Source organism: Ranitomeya variabilis, chromosome 5 (assembly GCF_051348905.1).
Source record: "Ranitomeya variabilis isolate aRanVar5 chromosome 5, aRanVar5.hap1, whole genome shotgun sequence".
Taxonomy (NCBI): Eukaryota; Metazoa; Chordata; class Amphibia; order Anura; family Dendrobatidae; genus Ranitomeya; species Ranitomeya variabilis.
The window spans coordinates 102,468,078-102,484,672 of NC_135236.1; the positions used below are offsets into that span (position 1 = coordinate 102,468,078).

At 43.4% G+C, this 16,595-nt stretch overlaps 1 protein-coding gene across 1 annotated transcript in view; it reads left to right on the top strand.

Annotated features, from left to right (window-relative positions):
- The window catches only part of ANXA4 (annexin A4), a 118,427-nt gene that overhangs the window by 37,555 nt on the left and 64,277 nt on the right, over positions 1–16,595 (top strand). Inside the window, exons 2-4 of the mRNA XM_077263076.1 lie at positions 7,215–7,262; positions 14,793–14,880; positions 15,530–15,624. Coding sequence (XP_077119191.1) covers positions 7,254–7,262; positions 14,793–14,880; positions 15,530–15,624 — 192 coding nt within the window. The 5' untranslated portion in view covers positions 7,215–7,253. The remainder of the gene's footprint in view (positions 1–7,214; positions 7,263–14,792; positions 14,881–15,529; positions 15,625–16,595) is intronic.

Consider the following 16,595-nt stretch of genomic DNA (forward strand, 5'->3'; position numbering starts at 1 on the left):
TTACCATCCTGATGCATCGCCGACCCCCGATCATGTGACGGGGGTCGGCGATGACGTCATTCCTGGCCGGATGCGGTGGTTAAATGCCGCTGTCTGCGTTTGACAGCGGCATTTAACAGGTTAATAGCGGCGGGTGAATAGCGATTTCACCCGCCGCTATTGCGCGCACATGTCAGCTGTCCAGAACAGCTGACATGTCGCGACTTTGACTTTGATGTGCGCTCACCGCCGGAGCCCACATCAAAGGGGGAGACACGGCATGCGCAGTACATGTACGGCGCATGTCGTGAAGGGGTTAAACATCACAATGTAACTACAGGTCAATCATACTTCTGTGAAATCAACCCATCGAGTTATGAAGCAACACGGACTGCGAATTAATTTCCCCTGCTGTTGTGCAAGTGTAACAGACAACAGTTAGAAATGATAGGCCATTAGCATGACAACCCCTATAAAGGAGTGGTTTTACAGGGGGTGACCACAGACCATTTCTCTGTTCCTTTTTTGTCACTTTTGCATTTTGTCATTGCTCTCACCCCTAGAGGTCCTGTACAGTAATGAGGTGTTGTCTACAACCCACAGAAGTTGCTCAGGTAGTGCAGCTCATCCAGGATGGCACATCAATGCGAGCTGGAGCAAGAAGGGTAGCTGTGTCTGTCAGCATAGTGTCCAGAGCATGGAGCACATACCAGAAGACAGGCCAGTACACCAGCAGACATGGAGGGGGACGTAGGAAAGCAACAACCGAGCAGCAGGACCGCTACCACCTAATTTGAGCAAAGAGGAACACTGCTAGAGCCCTGTAAAATGACCTCCAGCACACCAATAACACCCATGTATCTGCTCAAACTGTCAGAAACAGACTCCATCATGGTGTTATGAGGGCCTGATGTCCAAGTGGGTGCTGTGCTTAAAGCCCAACACCTTGCAGGGCGATTGGCATTTGCCAGAGAACACCCAAAATTGGCAGATTCAACATTGGCGCCCTGTGCTCTTCACGGATGAGAGCACGTTCGCACATGTGACCGAGTCTGGAGACGCCGTGGAGAACGTTCTGCTGCCTGCAACATCCTCCAGCATGACTAGTAGGTCAGTAATGGGGTGGGGTGGCATATCTTTGGACTGCCGCACAGCCCTCCATGTGCTAGCCAGAGATACCCTGACTGCCATTAGGTACCGGGATGAGATCCTCAGACTCATTGTGAGACCATATGCAGGTGCACTGGGTTCCTTCTGATGCATGACAATGCTAGGCTTCATGTGTCTGAAGTGTGTCAGCAGTTCTTGCATGATGAAGGCATTGATGCTAAGGACTGGCCTGCCCGTTCACCAGTCCTGAATCCAATCGAGCACATCTGGGACATCATTTCTCGTTCCATCCACCAATGCCACATTGCACCACATACTGTCCAGGAGTAAACTGATGCCTTAATCCAGGTCTGTGAGAAGATCCCTCAGGATAACATCACCCGCCTTATCAGGAGCATGCTCAGGCATTGTAGGGAGGTCATACAGGCACATGGAGGCCACACACAATACTGAGCATCATTTCCTTGTTTTGAGGCATTTCCACCAAAGTTGGATCAGCCTGTAATTTGATTTCTCCACTTTGATTTTGAGTATCATTCCAAATCCAGACCTCCATGGGATATTACGGTAGTTGTGATTTTTACATTGATCATTTTTAGGTTTTACTGTTCTCAATGCATTCCACTATATAATGAATAAAGATTTACAACTGGAATATTTCATTCAGTGTTCCTTTTTTTTTTTTTGAGGGGAAAATATTCATTCATTCATTCATTCATTCATTCATTCATTTATATACTTTCTTGTTCTCTCTCTTCCCCCCCCCTTCCTTGCTTCAATAGTCTTGAAGCTGGGACTTTCCGATCGCATGTGCTACACGTAGCAGGGCCTCAGCTATGGACCGGTGTTCTTAGAGGAGGTTCTCCATGACAAGCATCAGGGTCTTCTGCAGGAGGCTCCTGTAATTATGTGACAGGGGTGCCGATGTCTTAGGCTGGGTGGCCACTATCTGGAACTAGTAGTGTTTTGAACGTTGCGTCCAAAGTGCTGCCTTCTATTGAACGCAGCTAAATCCGCATGTGTTCACTGAACCACACGGATTTACCGCATTCAATACACTTCTATTGATGTAATTTCTCTTATGGAGACTTGCATCCTTATAAATGCGCTGCATCAGTCTTCGCTGGTGATCCACAGGCGACTATGCACGCATAGTGGACATATGATTTCTAGAAATCCCATCCACTATGCTGTCTCAGCTGGCCACTGGTTTTGAAGCTGCATAAATATGCAGCGTTAAACCCGCAGCAGTTCCTGATTGTGGGCAAATAACCTTATGACACGCATACGGTTTGTGAGAGTTGGATCACGATTCCACGCGTGGCTTGGGGGCACATGACAGCTGATCAAATCAGCTGTCATATGCTGGACAGTTGCGGGCTCAGCCTGGAGCCTGCATCACAGGGAGAGAGACTAAACAGTAACCATTGTTTAAATTTGATTTTCTAGATCAATGGTACACATTATAATAAACTACTTTGTAATATATCTGATCAGACAATTCTGCTTTCTCTGCCAAAATTGATCATTCATTCTTAAAAATCTAATTTCTTGAGGTAATATATCTTTTATCAGAGAAATCTGCTTCTTTCTCTGCCAGAATGTATCGGTCATTTACTATAAAATCTCAATTATGAGGCAACATCTGTCTTCAGTCAAGACTTTCCCATTACCGAGATACAGCTGCCAATTACATATACCGTGCCTTGCGAAAGTATTCGGCCCCCTGAAACTTTTCAACCTTTTCCCACATATCATGCTTCAAACATAAAGATACCAAAGGTACATTTTTGGTGAAGAATCAACAACAAGTGGAACACAATTGTGAAGTAGAACTAAATTTATTAGTTATTTGAAATTTTTGTGGAAATTCAAAAACTGAAAAGTGGGGTGTGCAATATTATTCAGCCCATTTACTTTCAGTGCAGCAAACTCACTCCAGAAGTTCATTGTGGATCTCTGAATGATCCAATGTTGTCCTAAATGCCTAATGATGATACATATAATCCACCTGTGTGTAATCAAGTCTCTGTATAAATGCACCTGCTCTGTGATAGTCTCAGGGTTCTGTTTGAAGCACAGAGAGCATCATGAAGACCAAGGAACACAACAGGCTGGTCCGTGATACTGTTGTGGAGAAGTTTAAAGCCGGATTTGGATACAAAATGATTTCCAAAACTTTACACATCCCAAGGAGCACTGTGCAAATGATCATATTGAAATGGAAGGAGCATCATACCACTGCAAATCTACCAAGACCCGGTCCCTCTAAACTTTCATCTCAAACAAGGAGAAGACTGATCATCAGAGATGCAGCCAAGAGGCCCATGATCACTCTGGATGAACTGCAGAGATCTACAGCTGAGGTGGGACAGTCTGTCCATAGGACAACAATCAGTCGCACACTGCACAAATTTTTTGGCAACAATGCAAAATGATGACACAGCTCATCACCCTGAACACACCATCCCCACTGTCAAACATGGTGGTGGCAGCATCCTGGTTTGGGCCTGCTTTTCTTCAGCAGGGACAGGGAAGATGGTTACAATTGATGGGAAGATGGATGGAGCCAAATACAGGACCATTCTTGAAGAAAACCTGTTGGATTCTGCAAAAGACCTGAGACTGGGAAGGAGATTTGTCTTCCAACAAGACAATGATCCTAAACAAAGAAAAATCTACAATGGAATGGTTCACAAATAAAGATATCCAGGTGTTAGAATGGCCAAGTCAAAGTCCAGACCTCAATCCAATCGAGAATCTGTGGAAAGAGCTGAAAACTGCTGTTCACAAACGATCTCCATCAAACCTCACTGAGCTCCAGCTGTTTGCCAAGGAAGAATGGGCAAGAATTTCAGTCTCTCGATGTACAAAACTGATAGAGACATACCCCAAGCGACTTGCAGCTGTAATCCCACAAAAGGTGGAGCAACAAAGTATTAAGTTAAAGCTGAATAATATTGCACGCCCCACTTTTCAGTTTCTTGAATTTCCACAAAAAAAGTCAAATAACCAATAAATTTCATTCAACTTCACAATTGTGTTCCACTTGTTGATTTAAACACCAAAAATTTACATTTGGTATCTTTAGTTTGAAGCATGATATGTGGGAAAAGGTTGAAAAGTTCCATGGGGCCAAATACTTTTGGAAGGCACTGTACTTGTCTGCAGAATCCAAGGAGCCCTAAACTTGCTTTTAGTTTCCCTTTTTTTTTCTCTCCATAAGCTTTTCTCTTAGTGAACTTAAACTCCTGGCACCTAGCTCTACTCTATATCCATACCATCCAAATCTGCTTAGAAACCACCATGTATGTTCCATGTGTCCATTATGGGAATACGTGGTTTTGCCATATGGGGGTTCTGGAGAGTCCCATTGGTCCATATGACTACTGACACGAGGGCCGTGAAGTCCTGGAAGATGTATTATATAAGTTGAGTGCACACACTTTTGGTTGGGTTCTCCAATGATACCACTTCACAGTAGTGCACACACATAGCAATTTTTGACTGCACTGACTTTAATAGGTCCATGTTCAGTTCACGCACTGGCCAGTATGCACTCCTGCCTTGAACACATGCTGTGTATGATCTTGTATCAGACCATAGACCATACATGGATTACAGTAAACATGTTGGATGGACAAAATTGTGAATTTTTGCGTTTGGCAGATCTAGTCTCCTGATAAGGTATATAAACAAAAACGACCAAAAAAACAAACTGATAAATCTGGCAGATTGATGTCATAATCTATACGTATATTTACTAATTTATAATAATGCCCCATGTAATGCGTATACCTCCTAATAACTGAAATCTAGAAAACCTGCCACATGGAGAAGGAAGATGCTACTCTTTCCTGAACTAAACAGGTGTTTTATGCAGCGTTCAGTTAGACAGTAGACTACATGGTGATACAAAGGGACAGGTGTCAAGGAAGAAACGTCTAATCTTTGCAAATTATTAACCTCAGTAAAGAAAAAGATCAAGATAAGCAAAATGAGTCAAATTTAGCAAAAAGTCCTGAGATCAGAACAGCCATTGATTTGCATTCCTGATAACGTGAGTCAGGAAGTATATGTTCTTGGTGTATAGCGACTGTCTGTGTAGGGGGCAACCAATGTACTAAACAAATAAGCTGGAGAGAGATTATTTTGGGGCTATTTGGGATGCAAATAGGAGGAACCATATTGTATTTAAATCTGTGTTTACCGCTTGGTGATGAGACCTTTGGACAAAACTTCTGGGTATCCCACTCGTCTGGAAAATGGGAATTTTTACCATAATATAGCCACCCACATTTGTATTGTCAAATTTGTCTGTATTGAAAACCTCAATTATGTTTTCAAAAGCTTCGTCTGGGTTGTGGGAGTGACCAGAAGAGCTTGAGTGGGAAGGGTCATTGACATAGCTCCAGTACAGGCTTTCCTGGTCCTATTTAAGGCAGCTGAGCTGTGTGTGTGTGTGTGTGTGTGTGTGTGTGGAATAGAGTGCTCTGCACCGTTCATTATTGCCCCATAGATGTGCCACAGAAAGCTGTGCCCCATATACAATGCTCTGCACCATTCATTATTGCCCCATAGATGTGCCATAGAAAGCTGTGGCCCATATACAATGCTGCTGCTGCAATTAAAAAAAAATAAAAATAAATTACATACTCCCCTCTCTTGCTGCCCGCAGCTCCTCAGCGTCCCGTCTGGGCGTCTCTCCGCACTGACTGTTCAGGCAGAGGGCGGCGCGCACACTAGTACGTCATCGCGCCCTCTGACCTGAACAGTCAGAGCAAGAGGACAGTAAGACGAAGCGGCGCCCGGCGGGTGGAACGCGGACAGGTGAATATGTAATACTCACCTGCTCCTGGCGTCCCTGGCTCCTTCTCCCGGACAGCTGGTCTCCAAGTGCCGCAGCCTCTTCCTCTGTCAGCGGTCACCGTTACCGCTGATTAGAGAAATGAATATGCGGCTCCACCCCTATGGGAGTGGAGTCCATATTCATGACTTTAACGAGCGGTCCCACGTGACCGCTGAACAGGGGAAGAGCTGCGGCACCCGAAGACCGTGGGACTGCAGGGACAGCGCCGGAAGCAGGTAAGTATGCCTCAGACCTCTCTCCCCCTCACCCGCCTACCCTGCCGCCGACCGTGACTCGAGTATAAGCCGAGAGGGGCACTTTCAGCCCAAAAATTTGGTCTGAAAATCTCGGCTTATACTCGAGTATATACGGTAATTAATTTTTGTTTACTCTTGTGCTGAATAAGGCTGTGTTCTTGCTTTTGCATCTGGAAGTTTATGGAGACAATAAGTTTTCTTGTTCTTGGACCACAGACATTGCCTGTGTAAGCTAGAGGCTGTCTGTGTATCCCTACGCTCCTTTAACACACTCTAAGGGCTCATTCAGACGTCTGAGATCGGACTGCAATGCATGGACTGGCTGCAGCTCTCTTGACTGGAGCGTGTCAGACTTATTTCTAGGAGGCTGTCACGCTCTGGTCGGAAGAGCCGTGACCAGTCTGAGATCAGAGCGACTTGCATGGATGTCTGAATGAGCCCCTAAAATGTATTTTGGATGTGTTCCACCTGTGCAAACCTTATCTGTTTGGTTTATATGTTCATCATAGGGGGTGGTCTTATATTTGAGACATCCAGCATACAGAATGCCGGCCTTAATTCTGCTTTCATCTCCATTGTCTGTGAAATCAAGCTAAAGTGGTTATCAGATTCAGACAGCATCTGACATGATAATAAATGGGGTGTTTAGTATGTGTGTTTTTTTTTTTTTTTTGCATACTGAAAACCCCATTGTTAATGTCCAGTATATGGTAGTCTTTACATTATCTAAATACAGTAAAATGCTGTACAGCCTTTATGCAATATTTGCTTGGCCTGTTCAGTGTTTTGTCTTCGCTATTCATGTATCTTGGCAGATACGTGTCGTAGTCACTGTTTACACTTGGACCTTGAAACGTGGTTTCATAAGAATCCATTGTCACCTGTAATGGGTAACCAGGGACATTATATGACATGGCAGGCAGGCGTTGCTTTCTATTTATTCTTTATGCTGATCAGATGCGGATGTAAACCTTCTGTTTCCTTTTTGTAATCTACATCTTATCTGTTTTTTATTGCAGCTGACATCTGTCTAATCTGTGGTGTCATTAGGAGCAATCATGGCTGCAGTAAGTATTCCCCATATGTTGTCACATCAATATCTTTATTACATGAGCTGTAAATAGATTATACGGAGTGGCGATTCCACCTGTTACAACAAATCGCCTTCTATTGAATCTTACACTTATCCCCAGATTCATTATTGTTATACAGTGATTGTCTTAAAACGACCTTGTCACAAGATTCCGCAATACTAACTATATTAGTAAATAGATCTCGGTCCTGATGAGACTAGTGTACTTTAAAATATTCATGTCAGATGGCTGCATAAGGCCATGTGCACACTGTAAGTATTTGCAGTAGACTCTTCTGCCCCAAAATTGCGTCTTGGCAGGAAAATATGGCCTTTTTGTCCCATTTACTTGAAAGGGGGAAAAACGCTGAAAGAATTGACATTGTGCAGGTTTGAAACTGCTTCATATCTGCTAGAGAAAATAAGCAGCATGAGATTTCATTAATCTCATTCACTTTGCAGGTATAGTAAAATCCTGTGCAGAAAAAAAAAAGCGGTAAAGCACTTTATATTTAAAAGAAAAAAAAGTGAACATTTATTATTTAGTAATTTGAGTCCAGGTAGCGTGAGAGCTCATTAATATTTATTATTATTATTATTTATTCATATAGCACCATTGATTCCATGGTGCTGTACATGAGAAAGGGTTACATACAAGTTACAGATATCACTTACAGTAAGCAAACTAACAATTACAGACTGATACAGAGGGGCGAGGACCCTGCCCTTGCGGGCTTACATTCTACAGGATTATGGGGAAGGAGACAATAGGTTGGGGGTTGCAGGAGCTCCGGTGTTGGTGAGGCGGTAGCTTCGGTAGTGGTGAGGAGGCAGCGGGGTCAGTGCAGGCTGTAGGCTTTCCTGAAGTTATGAGTTTTCAGGTTCCGTCTGAAGGATCCGACTGTGGTGGATAACCGGACGTGTTGGGGCAGAGAATTCCAGAGGATGGGGGATATTCGGGAGAAGTCTTGGAAGTGATTGGATGAGGAGCGAATAAGTGTGGAGGAGAGAAGGAGGTCTTGGGAGGACCGGAGATTACGTGAGGGAAGATATCGGGAGATTAGTTCAGAGATATATGGAGGAGACAGGTTATGGATGGCTTTATACAAGTGTATTCAGTCTCTGCCACCCGACCTGACTGATAAAATGGAACAAGAAAGCTCCCCAGTGTCCCTCCTTCCAGGGCTGTGAAGTCCGTAAGACAAACCTTCTTCGACTCTGAATCCTCAATTTCCATGACTGCGACTCCACCAACATGGGCCCCGACTCCATGACTCCGACTCCACAGCCCTGCCTCCTTCCTGTGGCTGCTGAGATCTCACCATGCTCCCTGTACATTGCAACTGGCTGGGCAGAGACTAAATAAATACGTTTGGATTAATGACCTTTAACTCTTTAGCTGGACTCCTGATAATAAAATGGACATTTTAAAATTACACAGCCTTTCTGACATGCATTTTTGAAAAAACATCAATGTAGGTGTATTGGGACAAATCCACCTTAAAGGGAACCTGTCAGCCCGTTTTTTCGATATGAGCTAAAAATATGGTTCAATAGGGCCTGAGCTCAACTTTACATCAGTACCTTTCATATCCACCGATTCCCCACCTTTGCTGCCAAAATACCTTAGTAATCTCTCCGTTTTCGTATGTCAATCACCCCGGTCCGATGGGCGGGCCTTATCGCCGATTCTCTCCCCCCCCCCCCCCCCTCCAGCTTTGCTCTACGAATCCTCTTTCCTGCTTTTGCGTAGTTTTCTGCGCATTCAAGTGGCGTCTTGTGCGTGCGCAGTCTGTTTTGCCCAACGGTGGGCAAAGCATTCAACTCATTATTGCGCATGCGCCTGCATTTTCCTTGACGTTCTGTGCCCCGGAAGTCTTTCTATGCTTCTGGGGCACAGAGCATAGGGTCAAAAGCCGGCGCATGTGCAATAATAATTTCATGCTTTGCCCACAGTTGGTCAAAGCATACTGCGCAGGCGCTAGAGGCTAACTGAATGCGCAACCGCAGAAACTGACCGGGATCTGTGATATTCACAGATCTAGTTACGTCTGACACGCCGAGGAGTGGGGGGGGGAGAGAGACGGTGATTAGGCCCCACCCATCGGACTGGACCGGGGTGATTGACATACGAAAATGGAGAAATTACTAAGTTATTTTGGCAGCAAAGGTGGGGAATCTGGGGGATATGAAAGGTACTGATGTAAAGCTGAGCTCAGGCCCTGTTGAACCATATTTTTATCTCATATCGAAAAACGGGCTGGCAGGTTCCCTTTAAAGGCTCTCTACACCTTGACATGGGGGGGGTGGAATATAGTTTTACATTGGTTAGCGTTTACCTTTTTTTTTTTTTTTTTAGTTCATAAACTTTCAGTGTGCAATCTTACAATCGTAACTCGTATTCAGAAGTCCTGATATGCAGGTTTCAGATTTTCCTCTTTAGAGTGTCTCCATGTAATGTAGTCTGGATGTGAGTTGTGTGCGCAGGCTACTGCTGTATTTATTAGCTCATATTTTCTTTTAGGCCATGTTCACACTTCGCGGTTTTTACCGTGGATCCGCGGCGATTTTGATGCTGCGGGTCCGCAGCAGTTTCCATAGTGTTTACATTAACATGTAAACCCTATGGAAACCGCAGTGCACATGCTGCGGGAAAAACCGCGCAGAAACGCAGCGGTTTACAACCCGCCGCATGTCACTTTGTGCAGAATCGCTGCGATTCTGCACCCATAGGAATGCATTGATCCGCTTACTTCCCGCATGGGGCTGTGCCCACGTTGCGGGAAGTAAGCGGATCGTGTGCAGATGGTACCCGGGGTGGAGGAGAGGAGACTCTCCCCCAGGCCCTGGGAAGCATAAATAGTGTAAAAAAAAAAAATAATTAAAATAAAAAATGATGCTATACTCACCTCTCAGCGCTGCACGCGGCCGTCCCCGGTCTCGGTTGCTGTGCGCACAGGACCTGTGGTGACGTCACGGTCACATGACCGTGATGACGCCGCGGTCACATGACCGTGACGTCACGAAGGTCCTTCTCGGCACAGCATCTTTGGAACCAGACCGCCGAGTGCAGCGCCGAGGAGATCCAGACATCAGAGGGTGAGTATAGCCAATTTTTATTATTTTTAACATTACTATTGATGCTGCATATTGCTGCATATGCAGCATCAATAGTACACCGCGATAAATCTGCAGGGATAACCGCAGCGGGTTTGCCCTGCAGATTTATCAAATCCGCTGCGGGAGAACCCGCAGAGGTCACACGCAAAGTGTGCACATAGCCTTATCCTCTTCTTTAGACTATTTTATTTGGCAATCTTATGACTTTCTTCCCTCTACATAATATTGAGGTCTATGTACAAATTTTCTTTTGGAGGAGTATTTCCAGAATCGAGCCATCCCATCTATGGGATGGGCTATAATTTACTTATCACTGGGAGTCTGATCCTGAGACTCTGTAGATCTAGACTGGAGGTCCGCATGGTCAACCTTGTTTCCAATCATTGTTGACGGGACTGCTTTAGAAAGCCATATACAGCATTATAGGACAGCCAGAAATAGCTTAGACAGTAAATAGAGTAGGTCTTGAGAATGCATATCTCCGCTCCATTCGAGACTGGGCTTTGGGAACTTGGGACTTGTTTATTATTTCTCTTTAAATATTTTTTAATTTTTTTTGAGGGGGAAGTTCAAGTATTTTATAGGGTGGAGGTGGGATTAGATAGATTAAAAAGGGCGTTTCACTCTGTAGGACTTGTCCAGTATGCCAGACAGATACCGATTTGGGTGGGTAATGCTGCTATTTTGTTGGGGCTGCAGAGAAATTCAATAAATGTATGCACCTACCCCCTACAATAAAAGCTAGATCACAAAGTGCTCATCTGTGAGGATCTCCAGTGATCAACTATTTTCTAGATGGCCTCCCAAGAAGAGTTAGAAGAGTTAGAAGGTAGTGTGAATGGACATTCGTATTCATACTGCACTTACTGCATCCATGACAACATATCCCACATTATTAAATGTACGGGACAAAGAAGAGATCCCAATCCATATAGAGAAAATCATAAATTTTTATTAATCAAACTAAAAAACAATAATAAAAAAGCAAAATGCCATTTAGGGGACGGCAAATTATTCCCCACACACCAAAAGGTCAATAATTTAAATACAAACAATTTTTACAGACAATTTTCAGAAACAATTTTTATATCCACAAATTGGTGGTATAGAGTGTTAACAACACATAATTATTCATAAGAAAGACCTTTATAAACTTATTTATTTCCAAAAACCGCAACCTATTCTGCCTCCTCACCAAAAAATAAATAATCGGGCTCAAAGTATCAAGAGAAAATTCTACCAGCAATCTTATGCTTAAATCTCATTTTCTCTTGATACTTTGAGCCTGATTATTTATTTTTTGGTGAGGAGGCAGAATAGGTTGCGGTTTTTGGAAATAAATAAGTTTATAAAGGTCTTTCTTACGAATAATTATGTGTTGTTAACACTCTATACCACCAATTTGTGGATATAAAAATTGTTTCTGAAAACTGTCTGTAAAAATTGTTTGTATTTAAATTGTTGACCTTTTGGTGTGTGGTGAATAATCTGGCGTCCCCTAAATGGCATTTTGCTTTTTTATTTTTGGTTTGGTTGATAAAAATTGATGATTTTCTCTGGATTGGGATCTCTTCTTTGTCCCGTACACTTAATAATGTGGGATATGTTGTCATGTTTTGATGAAGTTCCCTAGAAATTATTGGACACATGTTGATTTGATTTACTGCATCAGTCATACAATGGTAGTAGGAGATTCTGAATATGTGTCTGCAGCAGTACGTGCATCTGTTTGCTATTTTTACACACTTCTAATGCCGTAATTCTTTTTGTAAATGGGGAGGTGGATAAACTGCTTCATTCCGCTTCTGTGTATCTGACTGTTGTTAACCGGATCAGTACTTGCTTGCATGAATCATATTGCAAAGCTTTATTCCGTGTTTGCTCATCTGTAGAAACTTTCCCTATTATGTAATAGTTTGAAATCTGGGCAAAATGTAAACCTTAGAGATAAGTGAGGATTATTGTCTGTTATGTTCCACAAGCAGCTTGCTGGGCACAGGGGATCTACTGAGTGAGCGCTGTAGGGATTCCTTAGCATTTTGTTTTTGTCAATATTAATCCCAAAGGTAAACTAATGTTGGTCATGTAAGGTAGGTGATGAGCGAACATGCTGGGATAGGTGTTATCAGAGCATGCTCGGGTGCTAACCGAGTGTCTTCGGTGTGCTTGAATAATATGTTCGAGTCCCCTCGCTTGCAGGTCTCGCAGCTATTAGGCAGTCGCAACACAAGCAGGGATTGCCTAACAGCCGCAAGACATACAGGCGAGTGGACTCTAACATGTTGTTCAAGCACGCCGAAGACACTCGGTTAACACACGAGCATGCTCGGATAAGACTGTCACTAGTAGACAATGCACTTAAGAGTATGTACTCTTTTGATGAAGATTTGTGTGAGGGTTGTGAGAATTCCTTCCCCCCCAAAATAAAAAAATTGATGTGGTAGCTAAAATCTCATTACAAAAAAAAGACACTGGACAAGACATTAGTCGTCGCCAAGCCTAAGACCTCAAACTGTGTCTACACAAGCCATCAAAAGGCGTTTGCCCGACATTGGTCTATGAGCCAGACTTCCTGCCACAATTGATCCATTGACCTTACGCTCCTCATCTCAAATGCTACATGGTGCAGAGAAAGACATCGTGTAAAAGGTTATACCTCAATTCCAGCCTCCATTGGAGTCCGCTATTGTCTTGGATGCAATGCTAGCCAGAGTTGTCCAGCTCAATGCCGTGAAGAGGCCCTCAAGGGTCCTTTGCATTGGACCTACTCCTGGGACTATGGTGTGAGATGGTATGATGGAAGGACCCCTACGGTCTTCAGTCCAGGCACACCAACAGCTCGGCGTTAAATAATTGGTTGTGGGATTATCATATCATGACATCCTACTTTTCTTTTTTTTTAGCGTTGATTCTGTTAGTTGGTGCTGCTTGTCGTATCACGCGCTGATTAGATAAGTTTACTGATTATGATCTGGGATTGGATATTTAGACTGTATCATACATTAGTATTAGGTACTCGGAATGTATCCCATGCAGGGATTAGATAAATGTCTCTACATCACATGCTGGGATTAGATGCATGCACTGCGGGCTGTATCACACACGATGGGCATTCGATATGCAGGTCTGGTGTGTGGCTCACGTGGCATACGATGTGATGACATCTGCGTCTCTGCTATGTCGGCATAAAGCCTCATTCATTTTCATTCATTCATTCGTCAATAATGCACGGACGTTAGAGGCCTTGCACTGATGTAGCAGAGTTCAGTAGTGAGATTAACACACCACTACAGTGACAGCGGTAGTGAGCACAAGTCTGTAGCCTGACGTACTACTAGTACCAGGCTGCTGACCTACTCTCACCACTGGAAGAAGTTAGTGCTGCCGCACCACTCGCATTGTTCAGAGCAGCGCTGCAGTGGTAACTAATTCCAGTGGTGAAAACGGCTCAGTAGCCTTGTGTTAGTAGTACAATACCAGGCTGTTGATCTGTACTCATCACTGCATCTCCAAGTCCTGACACCACAGCAGCCTGTCCTGCACATGATGGATCTAACTCGACAACGCTCGCCGCTCCTGTCAAAGCTCCCCACAGAACACTATGAGCGGTGACTGGAGGAAATCGTAGTTCGGAGCCCAGCTCCAGACAACTCTGCAATGGTCCAAACTGCACCAACAGGTGAGTATCGGGCAGCCCAGGAGGTGTGCCCTGCCCACAATGCAGGAGACGCGGTCAGACACCAACCACAGTCTCTGTGCCCAGGGGCTGCTGTATTTGCGTTGTGCTCGGACACTAGCCCACCAGCAAATAATTGGCAGCGCCTCAGGGAAAAAACAAAACAAAACTGACTCTACATTTAATTTAGTAGTAAAAATAATTGATTTATGTAATTATTAATATAAAAATCAAAGCACGTTCCATTATAAAGTGGGTCTGGATTATTAAGCCATTAGCGAACAGTAGTTGTATCCAAGGAACGTTTTACCTAGCCATTTACCTCCCACTAAAGGGGTTGTGTTTGTGTGTGTGTGGGGGGGGGGGGCGCGGCTATCTTTTTTTTTTTTTTTTTTGTTTGTTTTATTTCCCTCTCCACAGGTGAAACAGATTTTTCGAATTATTGTGAAGCTCCATGTAGAGATGAGGAGGAGCTGGTGGTAGACCTAAACCTCTGCTCCAAATTCTACAGTGGCACTTTTACGATAAATTATTATCTAAGAAAAATCTCTAATTGGGAACAGATGTTAAAGCTTTTTTCCTCGTATGTGTTTTTTTTTTTTTTTTCCCCCCCCTCTCCGCACCCTTACAATATCACACTAGCACACTTGTTTATCATCAGGTCTGCCAAGCTTTTCGCTAAATTCCTTGTCTGTTGGTGGTCATTGTCTCATATGTTTGTATTTGCAGGCTGGAACGAAGGGAACCATCAGGCCTTACCCAAACTTTAATGCAGCGGACGATGCCCAGAAACTGCGGAAAGCCATGAAGGGGATGGGTGAGTCCCAGGGAGTCTATATGCATTCCTTAATGGTTCTGAGACCTTGATGTTTGGACTAATCCTATTGGTCCAAGTCCTGTAGATCTGGTCTCCTCTGGTGTGAGAATTATAAGATGAAACAACATGAGGGTGTAAAGGATAAAATTATGGCGTTACTGGGCACGGTGCAGAATCCTGTCCCCAAGTCTTCCTCGCCTTCAAAAGTTAGTAGGTTTCTGTAAAGGATTTAGTATTTGTCAGTTGTGTATTTTATGCAGACCTGTTGCTTGGCTTTTCCATAGTGTGTAGGTCCAGATTAGGAGCAGCTTTTAGACAATAGATCAGTGTGTGTATATAGCGGCGACTGTAGGAATGTGGGTATAAATGGCATTTTCACAGGCTAGTAAGTCTACAAAATGTCACTGACACGGCACAAATATGTATGATCTGATGGTGCAATGTAAACTCCCCCAGAGTAAAGAAGGGTGGTGTGATCTCCTTTCTGATATTTGATCTCATTATTATATTCTGGAAGCTTTTAAATCCAATATTTAACTATATTCCACAGTCTTGTTTGTTTCCTTTTGTCTTGAGTAATGATGCAACACTCCTGATCCCTCCTGCCCCAACTTTTATCTTATGCCCGTCGTCCTTCCGTTATTTTCAGGCACGGACGAAGATGCCATCATTGATGTGATTGCAAACAGGACAATTGCCCAACGCCAGGAAATCAAAACTTCTTATAAGACCACTGTTGGAAAGGTAAGACCCCAATACATGGGGCAGCGTACATCATAAATACGATGTTGTGAATACTTTTTTTTTTTTTCCCTCCATAATATACATCAGTTTAGTTAGGCCTGGAACCACAAATTCCATAATGCAGTGTTCTATTTTGCAAAAAAATTGTACTTTTTGTTATAAAGGCGATCAATTACCTAATGTAAAATAGTGTTGGCTATTAGATGTACAGGTGAGTTGACGACACCAACTACTGACGACAGATGTCCCCTTCCTGACACTCCTGCTCACTATTGGGACCGGTCACTCCCAGATCTGACCCAGAAGGCCTTGTTTTCCCCCTAGTATTGGGCAATGTGTGACTGGCTGCTTTTATAGTCTGACTTTCCATGCATACTATTTTGCTAGTTAGTATGTACTGACCCTTTTTATACAATGATCCGCCAAGCATAACATGTGCGGAATACCTGTGGAAGCCGTTCTCATAGTCCTCCACCTACTACTGTCTTTTGCACAGGCCAGTACAATATAGGTCAACATTGACGCACACATTATTTTCCATATTGCTCTTTCAGTTCTCAATATAATTTTTTTTTTTTTTTCTTTTTTTTTTTATCTTGGAATTTAATAAATATTTTTGGCCACCAGGGCGTGTTGCATGAAAAATCCCATAGCAGATTTGTTTCTCCAGAATTCTTTAGTGACAGAAATGGGTAATATTCAGCAATAAAACAAAAAGTCTTCCTATAGGTATTTGGGCAATTTATTACACATGATATACACTGTGTGCAGAATTATTAGGCAAGTTGTATTTTGATCACATGATACTCTTTATACATGTTGTCCTACTCCAAGCTGTTCAGGCTTGAGAGCCAACTACCAATGAAGTAAATCAGGCAATGTGCATGTCTAATGAGGAGGGGTGTTGTCTAATGACATCAAAACCCTATATAAGGTGTGCTTCATTATTAGGCAACTTCCTTTCCTTTGGC